General features: G+C 40.4%; 1 protein-coding gene across 1 annotated transcript in view; it reads right to left on the bottom strand.

Moving 5' to 3' along the window:
* Window positions 1–14,566, bottom strand: part of SPATA16 (spermatogenesis associated 16) — an 81,171-nt gene that overhangs the window by 50,283 nt on the left and 16,322 nt on the right. The window contains exon 3 of the mRNA XM_075157659.1: window positions 3,843–3,932. Within this exon, the coding sequence (XP_075013760.1) occupies window positions 3,843–3,932 (90 nt within the window). The remainder of the gene's footprint in view (window positions 1–3,842; window positions 3,933–14,566) is intronic.

The following is a 14,566-nucleotide window of genomic DNA, read 5'->3' as shown; positions in this document are numbered from 1 at the left end:
ATTGCTTACCCCTACTCTATGCAGTCAGATGAATATGAGTTGTTTGTTCTGGCAGAGGGACAGACAGTCTGTTTTTCTCTACATGTATACAACTAATTTCAAGTCACTAGTGTTCTAGCTGGTGATAAAAGAGCTATCTTAAGCTTTTCACAGAACACAGTGACACTGTTAAATCAGCACAGCATTTTGATTAACAGAAAGATGAGATTATACAGTTTAATGATAAAAAAGGGCAAAATCCCTCCTGTACTTAAAACTCCAGTTTCAGAGCAAATAGGTGGCCATATTTTTCTGTAAGTTACAAATTTTCACCTTACTACTGATTCAAGACCATTCAGTGTCAGCAATAGCCTGCGCTATTTGAGTAAAGAAAGAAAATTGCTTTCATGCCTTGTTGCTCATCTGGTTAGACCTTCTCCTGCGGATGTGTAACAGGCAGCTGTGGGGTCACAGCCCGTGGGCTTGGGGACTTGAAGGATGCACAGGCTCTGATAGCTCTTCCTTCAGGAGCTTCAAGGCTCACCCTTGGGTGCATGTTCCCTTTCTAGCACTCTTGTCCTTGAAAGCAGGGGCTGGTGGTTTGGCTGCTCTGTCCTTAGAGAGAGTATGGACCTCCCAGGTTCTTCTGCAGCTTACACATTCCCTTGCACGTACATGGCCCTTTCTCATCCTTCCCAAAGGCAGCAGTCCTTATATTGCCAGGAAGGTTGGGTTCTCCTTGGCCTTCTCCAAAAGCATTTTTTCAGTTTTGTGGCAGCAGTGAGCCCAGGACCCTTTCCTGAAATTTCCGTTTTGGTTATTAAGTGACCTTTAGATCAGCTGTGACCATGTGTCCTTTGGCAGGGTACTTTCAGTAGCTGCCATTGAAGGCTGATCCTAAGCCTAAATGCCTTCTAATGCTTAAAACTTCCTGGTAACTTCAGACTAAATTTATATATAATGCATTTATGCCCATTTGTTCAAGGGCCAAGGTGGTCCTTAAACTGAAATAGGTTTTCTCCCTTCTGAGGTTTAAATCTTTACTGTGTTTGTCAAGCGCAGTCTCTTAACATCAGAGATACCAATAGGGGAGAAATATATTTACTAGCTGACATCTTAGTGAAAGTGGTTGCAGCACTTTGGAATTCATCATTTGCAGATGCTGTGACCCCACAGTGGTGTTTCTAGGATTGCTTTACAATGCCAGATGGCCTTAGGCTGCACATGGTGGCATCCCAGCATAGTGCAAACTATGCAGCTGACAAAATTCAGAAGTGATGCAGATATGGGCATATCAGACTCCTTACATTAATTCAGACGTCCTTGCATTTAGACTGCTTCATATGCTTATTCTCCTGATACTGGGCTGTACTAGTTAAAATGACACACAGCGGAACTTGAGAGACGCTTAAATTACAGTTGACCCCACTCTAACCTATGACTTTCTCTGAACCAAAGAATTTGGTCTGGTACCTCCTTAGAGACAAAATCTCAGGGGATCTCAGCTTGACACGTTGGCTGAATTAAATGTAATTATCCGTGCTGCTTGTGCCAAGCAGTAATGTTCACAACCAGCCACTCCTGTTCATACCCATACAGTGTTCCGGGTGTATTTAATGGACTATGCAATAATTTCAAAATCACATGAGGGGGTGGGAAGGTACGGTATACTTAAAATCAGAAAAAGAAATACAGTGACCTTGTTCTTGTGCAAAAAGCAAACAGAAATGAATGATGGCTTATGCTAACAAACCCCAAGTTTGTACTTCCAGAAACTGCAACTGAATATCTGTACGCCACAGTCTGTCTGTAACAAGCAGAGTACATTCTGCACCATTACTGAGGTTTGACTAAGACCAGTGACTCCAGTGAGGTGACAGAAGTAGTGCTAAGCTTAGTTTAACACAATCTGCAGAAGCAGCTCTGCACAGTTGCTATAACACTATGTTAAACTAGGCTAAACTCTGAATACTGCTATAGTCACTGCTTTTGGAACCACTCTGGATTCAGTCTGTCAGAATGTTCCTCTCCTTTACAAAATACATAATCTCATTTAAAATCATCTAGTTTCCTGAAAGCTACTCAATGTGAGGAAAAAAGGCTGACACAGTTCCCTCTTGCCTGCTGATGTAGTAAACTTACTGATTGCTTATCTGCAGTAACACCAACCACAATTTTTTTTTTTATTTTTGAAATCGTATTTATGAACACCTTCTTGGTTCATACTGTCTTCTCAAATATGGGCATTTATATGTATTGCTTCTTAGGAAAGATCAGTTTCCGAAAGGTTATTTTTTTTAACTTTTATTATTGTTATTATTTTTTAAAATCTTCAGTGTGACTTCTTCAAGTGGAAAACCCTCTGCCACCCCCTTCCCAGCACCCAAACATTTCCCCTTGTATCACTTCACCTGTTGGGATACTAGTGAATTTTGGGGTTTGAAAGTATCCTGGACAGGATTCCCCACTTGTCACAAAGCAAAGTACTCTCCTAACACAGCTCTAAAATGTCTGGCTGATCAGTGGACCTCAACTGTTGAGGATTCAGTATCTCTCTGAATCAGTACCCCAACAAGACTTTAGGAAGAAGAGACTGTTATCGGTCAGAAATAAAAGGAGATCTGGGAACTGTCACAACACTTCATTGTTTTTCAACAAAATGTTTCACTTCCTTAGTTTGGAGCAGCTTTGTTTGAAAAGTGAGCTGTGTTTTCAAAAAAAGAAGAAAAAAAGGGGTGGGTAGGTTTAGGGTCAAGTGAAATATTCCAGGTTTATCTGAAATCATGTTTCTAAAGAAATTTGGAAAAACTGTTTCCTTGTCTTGGGGAACCAATTTCTTCTCCCTGTCCTGACGTGTGAAAGCTCTAGTGGAGATTACTTTGACATAATCTCAACGTGTGTCCTGCAGAAGGAAAAGTGCTCGTCCTGGAGTTTTTGGCTGAAGTCCAGCACAGAAAATTGAAGTTCATCTTCCCAAATCCTCTCTGTAACTCTGCTTGGATAAAGTTGTCTTCCACTCCCTGTACAAACTGTTTTGCTGCTATTTTAATAGCTTCAGAGCTCTATCACTAGCATCCATCTTAAATGATGAGCAAAGTGACCCTTTCAGTCTCACGCCTAATTCGCACTGACTGTTCTGCCATTAGTTAGCTAATGATTTGTGAAATATTTTGTGATTTACCTTGTGGACTTCAGCTGAACAGTCCTCTGTAAGTGTCTAATGTTAGTAGTGACGATACATAGCAAGTCACCACTGCATTTCTTTCATTTAAGCATGTCAAAAACTTCTGCTGCACGTTGAAACTTTTAGGTTTTGGCAGCATTATTGCAAGCATACAAGCAGAGCTTTCGCTTGCAGACTTTCCTCCTGCCAGCAGTTCCCGTTCACACCAGCAATCTCATCAGCTGCACGCAGGCTAAATTTTGCAGCATACCACAGTGTACCCTGCGATCTTGATTTTCTTTTTTTTTTAAATTATTTTTTTCCCCATCCACTCAGAGTGCACCTGAGCTTCTGTCCAGGGTTATGGGGAAACCAGGGAGTGGAAGAGGCTTGTGTGCATGTAGCTCTTGTGCCAGCGCAGCCCTGGGACCTGACCAGGGCTCGCCCCGTGCCTGAGAACGAGTAAGTCCTCCTACACGCATTAGTCTAACTGCAACTAGGGACATAATTGGGATTATTCATGTTATGCCAACTGGGAGGATTGGAGCTCTGCTGCGTGCAAGATCATATATACACAAAGCCAACGCAAAGCTCCTACTGATTTTGGAAAAGCCTGGATATAAGATGATATCCTTACTACTGAGAGCTGGAATGAAAGAGAGATAGAGAAACCGTTAGAAATCCACGAGCAGCGGAGTACCTTGCAGCTTCAGAGTATCTCTCTAAACACCTAAACACAGCAGCTTGGCGCAGGTGGTTCCGGAAATAAGCTGGGTTCAGAATAATGCTCCTTTAAAAGATAAGAGAGACGGACAAGTTTAGACTTCTAATTCTTAAATCATTAAAAGCTACTAATAATCAAACTGTGACTAAGACACATACTGTATAGACTTATTCTATACAACTCAGCACTGTATGTCTCAAATGTAATATGAACTATCACTTTCTCTCTCTTGACAGCTGTGATATATGAACAAGCATTATTAAAATTTTTATTGAGGTTATATCATAAATACAGTTTCATTAGGGTTTTGTGTATTGTTCTAGAAGAAAGTTCCTGTAGTAATATGCTATACTGCCTTTAGCTTGTAGATAACATAAGCAAAAATGCTACGGTACAACTTCTTGTTAACCCCTACCTCCACGAACATGAGCGGCAGTTGTCTGACCTGTCTACCTGGAAAACCTGTGCATCTAGAATGTATTTTAATGTTAGCTTGGAAGATTTTAAGATACTTTCTGTACAAGTGATAGGTTCTATGTGGGTGGACCTTGGCATGTTTCTTAGACCATTAACTTTAACAGATGCAATTCCAGGTGTAACAAATTACAGCCTTTAAGACAATATCAGAAAAAGATTGAAGGGTAAAAATAGCATAAACTAAGCAGTTAGATTGGCAGGCAGAGTATCCTTCTGATGTGAGCAGCGGGAGGGCAAGAGTGACAGCTCCTTCTACATCCAATTAGTTCCACTTGTGAGATCTCCCGCAAGTGACTGGCTTCTCTGGTCAGCACTTCTCCCAGGGTTTGGGGAAAAGGTACATAAAGCGTATTCTAGGTTGCAAAGTTTTATAAAACATGCATGTAATGACAAATATTAAGTATTTAATAGTAGTTTAGCATATCAACAGAGGTTAACGCTAGATTCTACTACAAACTGGCTTTTGTTTCCTCATTGATAGTTTTAGATATCATGATAGTATTAAATACTACTGCTCTTGTGATTTCAGTCTACTAATAACCACAGAACTAATCTTCTTCATAACCATATAATTTATTAAAGTATATTAATTGTCTTGAAACTGACATAAATATATATGTAAACACACTCAGCTATAAATTCACATTTATGGAAACACCCAGTGCATTTTAGAAGATCAATAACTGTCTCTTCTATATGTTTTCAGCACTCATGGACTGTATGTCTGGGGCCTTCAGAAAGAACTTTCAGAATAAGTTAAAACCTAAGCGTCTCCAAGATGCTATAGACTTGTGAATCAAATTCACTCTGCAGGCACTTTCTCCAAGGCATACAGAAGAAGGCCTAAAGCTCTGAATGGTTACATCTACATTTGCAAGTAAATAAATACATTAGGAGTGGATCAGCAGATGACAGAAGCTGATGTTGAGGCCCTTACATCTATATTGTAGGCAGTTGGGGCTTTTATTTCAGACTAAACTTAGTCTGTTCTCTTAAACAAAATGTCTCCATATATGTTGCTCAAAGCTGTCTTGAAGGTCAGCTGTTGGTTTGGATTCCTGTGTCTTCATTAGGTCCTACTTGTATTTTGTGCACAGCTCACGTGGAACATGCAGGTAGCTTTCTCTAAAATTAATCTAGTTTGTGAGTGCCAAAACTGGTCGGTGAACCATCTAGTGTGCAGAAAATGGAGGAAATTGGGTAAAGTGCATCACAATCCTACTATTGTGCCAAACCAAAATGTTAAGTTGGATGTAACCAGAGACGTTTCTGTTCTTCTGGCACAGTAAAGCTTTACTTTGTATGAGCTGAGCTGCTCTGTGCTCTGGAGATGCAGCTCTGCTGAAGACCATCCTAAGGTGGTATAGGAACTAGGAGCCATCTCAGAACTATGGTTTCCCAGTCCAACATTTGAAAAAACGCTCAGAAAACTGTATTGAGACAAAGCATTGCCCTGCAGGAACTCACTCTCTGGGAAGAAGGTGTGGGGGGAAAACCAGTGACAAATGATATCATGTAACTTAAGGCATTACTGGAGGAGGTGCAGACCCTAGTGATTGGGGGCACATCTAAATATGGAACTAAAATCCAATGTACAAAACAGCACTGGATGTTAACATTTAGTTGCTCCCAATGGGGGGAACGAATCACTCTTATCGGTAACAAAAAGGTAATGCCAACAGCAAACACTGCAGTTCTCAGCCAAACATGGTTCGGATCTAAGTTTAGATAATACTGATGGTCACCAAAACTTAATTTAACCAAAACAAAATCATCAAAAGATCAAACACTATCAGCATTTAATGATTTGACCATAACAGTAATACCTTACATAGCTGACAACTGGTACTTCTGCAAGCTATTTTAAAGGAGATTATTGCTGCTGTAAACTGTAGTCAACAGTTGATAATAGTGATATTGATTTTTTCTTTTTTTTTTTTTTCCTTTTTTTTTCCCCTCTCCAAGTTATCGGTTCTACCACAGCCAAGAAATAGCACTATGAGGGGAAAAAAATTAAAAAATCAATAATTCCCAGGTAGTTAGCAACATATTTTCTGTAAGTCTTTGAGCAGGATGTGCTGTGCTAAGCTTATAATAAATATAGAACTGTAGCAGATTTTCAAAGAATTAGATATCAGCTCTCCATTTTCCATCTTGATTTTTTTACTAGTCTCAAAAAGATCAACTGCTTCTTTTGAACTATAAATTCTATATTGAAAAATATTATAGTACGCCCTAATAGCTTGAGCAACATCAGAAAGCTACCTTTGACTCCTGGCAGTTTGGTTTGATGTTGCTAGGCTCTCTGTAGCCTATACACTAGAAATAATTTCTGCTATATTACTACTCTACTCAAAAGTAGCCCTTTGCTGTACTGGTGCAGCTCCAGTTTGGTGGCCTTATGCAGAGCAGTGCTAATTTAACGGCAGGTGTGCACTGAAACTGTGCAGAGCTATCCCTTTGGCTTTTAAATTTGACTCTGATGGGTTTCAGGTGATTTCGGTGAAAAGGAAAAAAAAACAGAATGAAAATAGGAAGCAAAGGAGTGATAACAAACAAAGGTTAAGAGGAAAACCCTAATTTCAGGAAGTTCTCCTTCAAATAAGAGCAGATGGGGCACCCATCTGGCCAGGCAGAAATGTGCCAGGCTGTGCGTACTGAGAACAAGTCCATGCTCCAAGATCCACCTCCAGCCATGAGCAGCCTTGATACTAGGCTGGTTAATCCAGTAATTAATTAGAAGGGATGTGTTTCAAAAGGGAGGCTTGAAAGAAGAATTAGGAAGGGAAGAAGGTGGTGGACACACCGGCTGCAACACAGTCAGGACGATCTCTGTATGTGGCGATTTGTGCCATGTGCAGAAGCATCAGTCCTTTGGTCTTTTCACTCATGTGCCTCTCATGGGAGCTTCAGGTAGAAAAAGTAGTTTCGACAGGAACCGTCTGAAAATGGATAGCTCTTATTTTGCACAGAGAAAACTTCTAATCCGCAAACTGCAAATAAAGTCACTACATCTGAAGATTAAAACTTGTGTTCTTGCCAGGTTTTGCCCCCATCTGTCAAATGACTAGGCTAAAGTAAACTTGAAATAGATTTTCATTTATTTTTCATCTTCACTGTAATCCAAAGACTGCCCTGTTAAAAGCCTTTCGTAAATCATTTGGTCAGTTTTTCTCAACAAAACAGTCCTTAAGTAATGCCGTATATCAGCCTCTTTTTTGACATTTTCATTTTTTCATCTTGACATCTTCTCTTAAAAATAATACAGTGTTTGTCCTATTATCTTTTTTCAAAACTGTGAGGAGGGGGGAAGAGGCATCAACTCTCTCCCCATCATAGCAGTTGGAGTATGCGATTGAAGATGCACATGTTAGTCTGTGGCTTTCTCTCCAAGTTTTTCTTTCAATCTTGCTGCCCGGTGTTAAGACAAGAGGTGTGGCAAGAGACGCGGATTGCTACATCAAAACGGGCTGCTAGAAATTGCATTGCCTTTTCTCTAAGGTGCACATTCTCTATTGAATTCCTTCCCAAATGCAGCGGGGATTTAACTCTAATCTGACTGACATGAAAAAGTGCCTCTGCTACTATCCACCACATCATTCGTGTTTGGCCTTTATAGGCCAAGAAAAAGTCAATGAAATGATTCTATAGATGAAACAAGTGAAAAAATACACTTCACCACTAAAGCAGATAAACTCATTTTTCTTGCTAGTACTGTGAGTAAAAGCTAGCTTGTTCCTAGAGGTGCATGCAGTTATTTCTTTGGTTAGAGTGGCAGAAGCTTTTTCTTTTTCTTAGTTGTCCATGCCTTCCTATGATACAGTGTGGTCTTCTGTACAAATGCATTTTTATAGTCAATTATATTTGACTATTAGAGAGGAATTAGGTGATTTATCAGAATAAAAATTCAGTGCTAAAGCAATATGTGCCTCTATGCAGAGAGACGTAAAGCTAGCTACGGGTCGGTATGGCAGTGTGCTGTGCTGGCACGTCCACGTGTCAGGGGTACGGAGTGACTGTACAAATGTAGTCACTGAGGCGTTCTTCACCACAACATTAAATACAATGTCAGTGCGAGTAATGTGTCAACTAGTGTTCAGCAGAACCACGTATTCGGTTGCTGTAGACTAATACAATGCTTTTATCTTCAGTGAATACTGTCAATCAGTACAGCTGGCGATCCAGCCCCAGTATACTTACAGATGAACCTGACAAATCCTGTACAATTACATTGAACCTCAACTTTCTTCTTTTTCCTTGTTTCATCTATATGGCAGGTAGCTTATTATCTGCAGTGTAGTACTAGTCTTACATCTGTTTGAGTCTGCCGTGCTCCGTTCTGTGATCCCAAGGGCTGGTTTAAGAGTTCAACTCTACTAGAGGCAGTCAAATTCCTGAACCCTAGCCAGGAATCAACCTTATCATATTTTCCTGCAATTTGCATGTGCAGCTATGTCCTGGTTTCGGCTGGGATAGGGTTAAATTTCTTCCTAGTGCTGTGTTTTGGATTTAGTATGAGGAGAATGTTGATAACACACTGATGTTTTCAGTTGTTGCTAAGTGCCCTCCTAGTCCAAGGACAGCTCCCGTGCCTACTGACGGAGCTAGGTACACAAGATGGGAGGGAACATAATCAGGACAGCCAGCCCAGCTGGCCAATGGGGTATTCCATACCATGTGACGTCATGCTCAGTATATGAACGGTAGGCGTGATCCAGGAAGGGCCGATCGCTACTTGGTTATCGGTCAGCGCGGGTGGTGAGCAATTGCATTGTGCATCACTCATTTTGTATATTCTATCATTATTTATTATCATTATTTTCCCTTTTCTGTTCTATTAAACTGTCTTTATCTCAACCCACGAGTTTTTCTCACTCTTACCCTTCCGATTCTCTCCCCGTCCCACTGGGGGGGCGGGGGGAGTGAGTGAGCGGCTGCGTGGTATTTGGCTGCCTGCCAGGTTCAACCACGACAAGCTATGTTAGGATTTTCTTTAAGTTTTGTTTGGGGACCTGACGGTGGTACGTTTGCTTGCAGCTAACTTCGTATTCTAAACCACTTCTCCTCCTGGTGCTGTTGTAGGGAACTAAGAGGGATGTGTCTTGGGTGCACAAAAGCTTGCGGGCTTCCTTGCCCTGTGGGAGAGTTTACCAAAGCTGACATCCTGAAGAGGAAAAAAACCTCCCTGTTGCGACAAGCTAGTGGAAATATTTGGTAGGCTTGTGAAAGCAGGCACGCAGAAGCACTTTCTCCCAGAGGCCAAGAAGTGTGGTGGTTTGAGTGCTATGAATAATTCAAGGGAGAAGGAGGGTGTCTGCGGTGAGGAGACCATGTGAAGGGACGTGTGAGGGAGGTAGAGCCTTTCTCCTGAGCTTGGTTTCAGTCTGTTGGTGGCTGGACAGGTTCAGACCCGTTGGTCCATGGGGAAGTTTTCCTTCTATCACCACCAAATGCTTGGCTGTGACTGTGCCCACCCTGCCCCATGCTGAGGGACCTTTTTCCCCTGCGTGAGTGCTCTGGTTCCTGAAGGAAGGAGCACCTTTCCCTCCTTGCCCAGGCCACTCTCTTTTTAAAGAAGTGACATGCAAAATTAGGTATCTGTGTTACAGATTAAAAAGCTGGGGGACAAAGAGGCCAGGATCACTTGGTAGATGTTGTTACAAGAGTAGCTGTACCGAATACTGCTTATTGAGGCAAATCTGGCAGAGACCAGAGTGGGTCTCTTCGGTGGTCATCTGACAAATCATTAGGAATTCCTTTCAATACGGTCGTCACCACTGAACCAAACCAACAGCTGCAAGCAAAGACAGAAAAGCTTCTACGAAACTAAGGTGGATCAAGGAATAGGACCAAATCCTCTTACACTGAAAGAGGACACCTGACTCGTCTTTGTGCAGTTGGATTTTTTGTACAACCATTCAGAAATAAATGCAATTATGGCATGTATGGGTGAGGACCTTCAGTGCAGAGAAGAAACCATCTCACAAAGTTTTCATATCTAAACAGACAGGAAGGGAGGAAGTGTGGGTTCCCAAAAAAAGTTTCACACAATGTCTTTTCTCTGTCAGTAAAGTGAAATATAAGTGCCGTGTTAAAAGGTTTTGCAGCAGCAATTTGCTTTGAATTGCAAGCATAAGATAAATGTACTATACAGGTCTCGATTCCTCAGCTGTGAAGGTGGTAAAAAGGAGAATGTTCTCTGGTCCAGAACAAGAAGATATTTAGAAAGATCTTGTTTCAAATCTTCCAAAACATGTTAATACAAGTGCATTCCCTGTCGTGTTTGCATAATGTCCTGCCCACTCACTTTCCAGCTGTACAAGTACCACTTTCTTGATCACCAAATTTTCTGATGCCATTAGGACTGCTGTCATGTATCTCAACTCTCATAAAACAGTTTAATGTTGCTAGACTTCTCCTTCTACGAGGAACTGTATTTCTTCCAGGGCATGTTTTTTTTCCCTAAATGTGCCTTTCCTAAATAGAATCCCACCGCACATTGTGTAGATGAATGTTTTTGCAATATAGCATCCTCAAAGTCAAGGGGAATATAGCCTTTGACCTCAATGGAGGAAGTCTCAGCCCATAAAATAGGAACTATGTCACTGATATACCAATCTGGAAATATCATATGATTCAGAGTTGGGTATCAGAATCCAGAGAAAATGCTTCTCATTTAAAAAGTAATAAAAAGTTGAAGTACGTAGAAATATTTGAAATGCTGCGTGAGAAGGAATTATTTTAAGAGTACTTCTGGTTTATATTATCCAGAGCATCTCAATGGAATAGCTTTGTATTAATAATATCTCATCTATTATGTATATTGCAATATGCCTAACACAATTGCTGAAGTAATTAGATGCTGCTAATTCTTCTCTTTCTTTTTCTTCCCTTTTATGAGGAGGTAAAGAGATTAGGAGAGTAATTTAGAGCAAAGTATACATTGCACTATACAGACTTCTCACAGATTAGCAGCATCGTCCGTTGTGTTTCTTGTTTTTCTACTTCCACCTAAAAATCTATGCTCTTCTTGAGCTCTTCTTCTATTCTGTTTCCATTTTAATGCCCACTGACTGCAGTGTATCATAACATCATTGCATTATTTATTTTTGATTATTTAATATTTCACTAGAATTCTATTCTTCAACTTACTTTAATATAGTCCTATTTTAAAGGTGCAAAATAAGGAAGTTAGGGAATGAAGAAGTAGCTGAATATTGAATTTTTAGTCTGAAAGTTCTGAATTAATCTGGTTTAAAGAGTCTTGATTTATTCCATCTATAATACACTGATCAATTTTTGAGATGCCTTTTTTTCTGACAGATATTGCATAAAGCTTGATCATTAATAATTATTTTAAACCTTTTGTAAGTGTCTGAAAAGTCATTGGGAAAAATGCAGAGGACTTAGAATTAAATTAGATTTTTTTTTTTTCCCCACTGTGCCTCCATAAGAGATTCCCTCTGTTAAGTCATCACTAAAGCAATCGTGTACTACTTAACCGAGGTGCTATTTTCTACTTCATGTGTCTCCCTATGAATTGTGCAAGAGGCATTAGAGAGCCCTGCCTTCCACCGAACACATAAAAAGGCATAGCAGAAAAAGCTTTACAGATTTATTACATTCTCTATGCATTGCCTTTCTGGGAGGGAGGGAGAAAATTGGCAGCGGGTCATGCTGCGGAGCAGAGACTGCAAGGACACAGGAAAATCTTTGCTAACCCCCAAAGATTTTGAATAGCTCAGTAGAGCAGTCCTCATTATCATGAACGTATTTTTCAGGCATTACTTAAAGGTAACGTTAGACAAATGCCACAATGTCTGATTCCCCTTCCTCCCCTCGGTCCTTACGTCCACAATTTCCAGACTGAGGGAAGAAGGGCAGGGAGCAAAGCTTAGGGATGCTCTGGGAGGAGGCAGGTCGCGAACATCCTTCCAGATGGCAATTCCCAACGCACCTCCCGCCACCAGCCATGGGCTTCCTATGGCACGATGGCAATCCCATTGGGAAGAGGTGTGTGTGACTCTTCACCTACGGCAGGCAACATCGTTCCCCTGCTGAGGAGCTTATTTCCAGAGGAGTCCTATGGCACAAGCAGCCCCACTGCAGAGGGGCAGGGAGTGATCAAAAGTAGAAAGAAATGAAACAAAATGCTTTTGGTCACTTGCTGCCGGGTAGGTGACATTAGCCTCTTCCACATTTTCTAATGCTTGATCCATGTACAGGATCTCTACGAACAGCAGTCTATGTTTAGGCAACTGGATCAAGCCACGTGTCTGTCATTCCTCAAATCTTGTGTGCCACGAGGACCACAGCAGCTGAGGAAGCGTTAGTGCAGTGGCAAAAAGCATATTTCCAATAAAAAGTTTCTGTGTTATTTTCCCATGTGCAAACAGCAAGCCACATGGTGTCGATGTAGACTAATTTTAGCTTGCTTGGAGGAAAAAAAGCAAAATAAACAAAGAAACTATAAGGGAAAATAGAGTCTCATTGAGAAAGTTGTGTATATCATGTTTTGAAGGATCCTCCATCTTCAATCGTCATGGAGTTCAGCATCTCTCTCTCCAATTTCAAACAAAATTGAATCTTAACAATTGCTGAGCTGTGTATGTGATGCACTGTGGGTTGTTTTTCCACATGTGACTGCAGTTTTATGGATTTCTCTGTTGGGCCTGGCCCTCTGAAGAGCAGGTGTAACTGGGGGAACTGCTCTGCTGAAATGCTGTGCTCTGCTTCAAGATTGTTTTCATTTGGGGCAAAAATTCAACCACTGACATTATTAGGCTAAGCAACGTAAGGCCTAAGTACTAATCTGAGGTTTCTTAGTCAGTTCTTGACTTCTCAGACCTTCACTGTTTTGCCATCTGCTGTAATTGAAAATTGCCTTCTGCAACCAAAGGGAAAATCTAATTTCTCAGCAAGCCATATGGGGTTATTAAGATCATTAAACCCTGGTATGCCATAATGCCTGGGCCAAAAGGACCACAGGGCATGTAAATATTGTGTGATTCATTTTATAGCTTCAGACTGCAAGTTAGGAATTATTTTGATGGCTATCTTATGATGAAAAGTGGTGGTCAAGTAGGTTACTGCAGATGTTGCTTGGTGAGGTCAATCCATGGCACGTTTGTTCAGAGCTGTGACAGATGAGAAGTGGTTTTAATAGTGTTTGATTGCAAAGGGTAAATCTTTGGTATCAGCCTGACAAATGATCAGAACCCAGCCAGTGTCCTCAGTTGTGCCAGTGATGCTAAAGGCAGCCTTAAATTTTCATTTTAAGAAACCAGAGAATACAATTTCCACCTTTCAAGAGGACCCAGACTTGGCTTCTCATACAGGATCTAAAGCTGGTGATATAAATTGTACTCCCTTTCCTTTTATAAAAATGGGAAAGCTATTCCCCTGAAGGTGCCTGTTCTTGAACGCTTTAAAACCGAGCTGCTGGAATTTTTCTCTATTTTCTTTATTTCTCTAGTTGTGGTATTTCGTAAGATTTCTTCCTAGCAAAACCCACTACGTGTGAGAATATTAAAGCTGATTTTTGGTTAATAAGGCTTCAGAAATGAATGCAGGAGCTGTGAAATTTACATGAAATTAAAGAAAGAATAGTTCAGTAAATGCAAATAAATGCAGAAACGAATATTTTAATTTGGATTCATGATTAATGCCAAAGGATTACCAGCAAACCATTACAATGTGGTGATGACATAAAAACTCAGTGGGAATAAAAATTCTATATGCACTAGTTAACTGATGGCAGTAAGCTATTTTTAGTAGGAGAGCTCGGAGTAATTTATTTGTTCTTTTTGAAAAATACAGCTATTGATTATATTTCAAGTTTTGTCTTTATGTTAATTATGCCTCAGAATTTTTTTTTACTGGTATACTATTGTATCCGTTCCTGCATTTTACAATGTGACAACCATGGTCAGTAGACTTATTCCTATTCTGCAAGTTATTAAATGAATTATATTGAAAATAGGCATTCCTGATTGCCACTTTTCTCTGTGCTATGTAACTAAAGGAGTTAAGAACAAATTGTTATAATTATATATGAAAGAAGAGTGAGGATTTTTTCCCTACTTCAATTTTCCAGTGATCTCAATCTAACTGCATTTATTTCCTCTGTAGGTCCTGGGTTTCTATAGGTCATGGTTTCTGTTTCAAGACAATTGAAACCAAAGCATTTCTGAATAGGTTTTAGTTTCTGTAGCACTGGAGTC

Source organism: Calonectris borealis, chromosome 9, assembly GCF_964195595.1.
Source record: "Calonectris borealis chromosome 9, bCalBor7.hap1.2, whole genome shotgun sequence".
NCBI lineage: Eukaryota > Metazoa > Chordata > Aves > Procellariiformes > Procellariidae > Calonectris > Calonectris borealis.
Note: the sequence above shows the minus strand (reverse complement) of the source record. Positions and strands in the feature narration are given on the sequence as shown.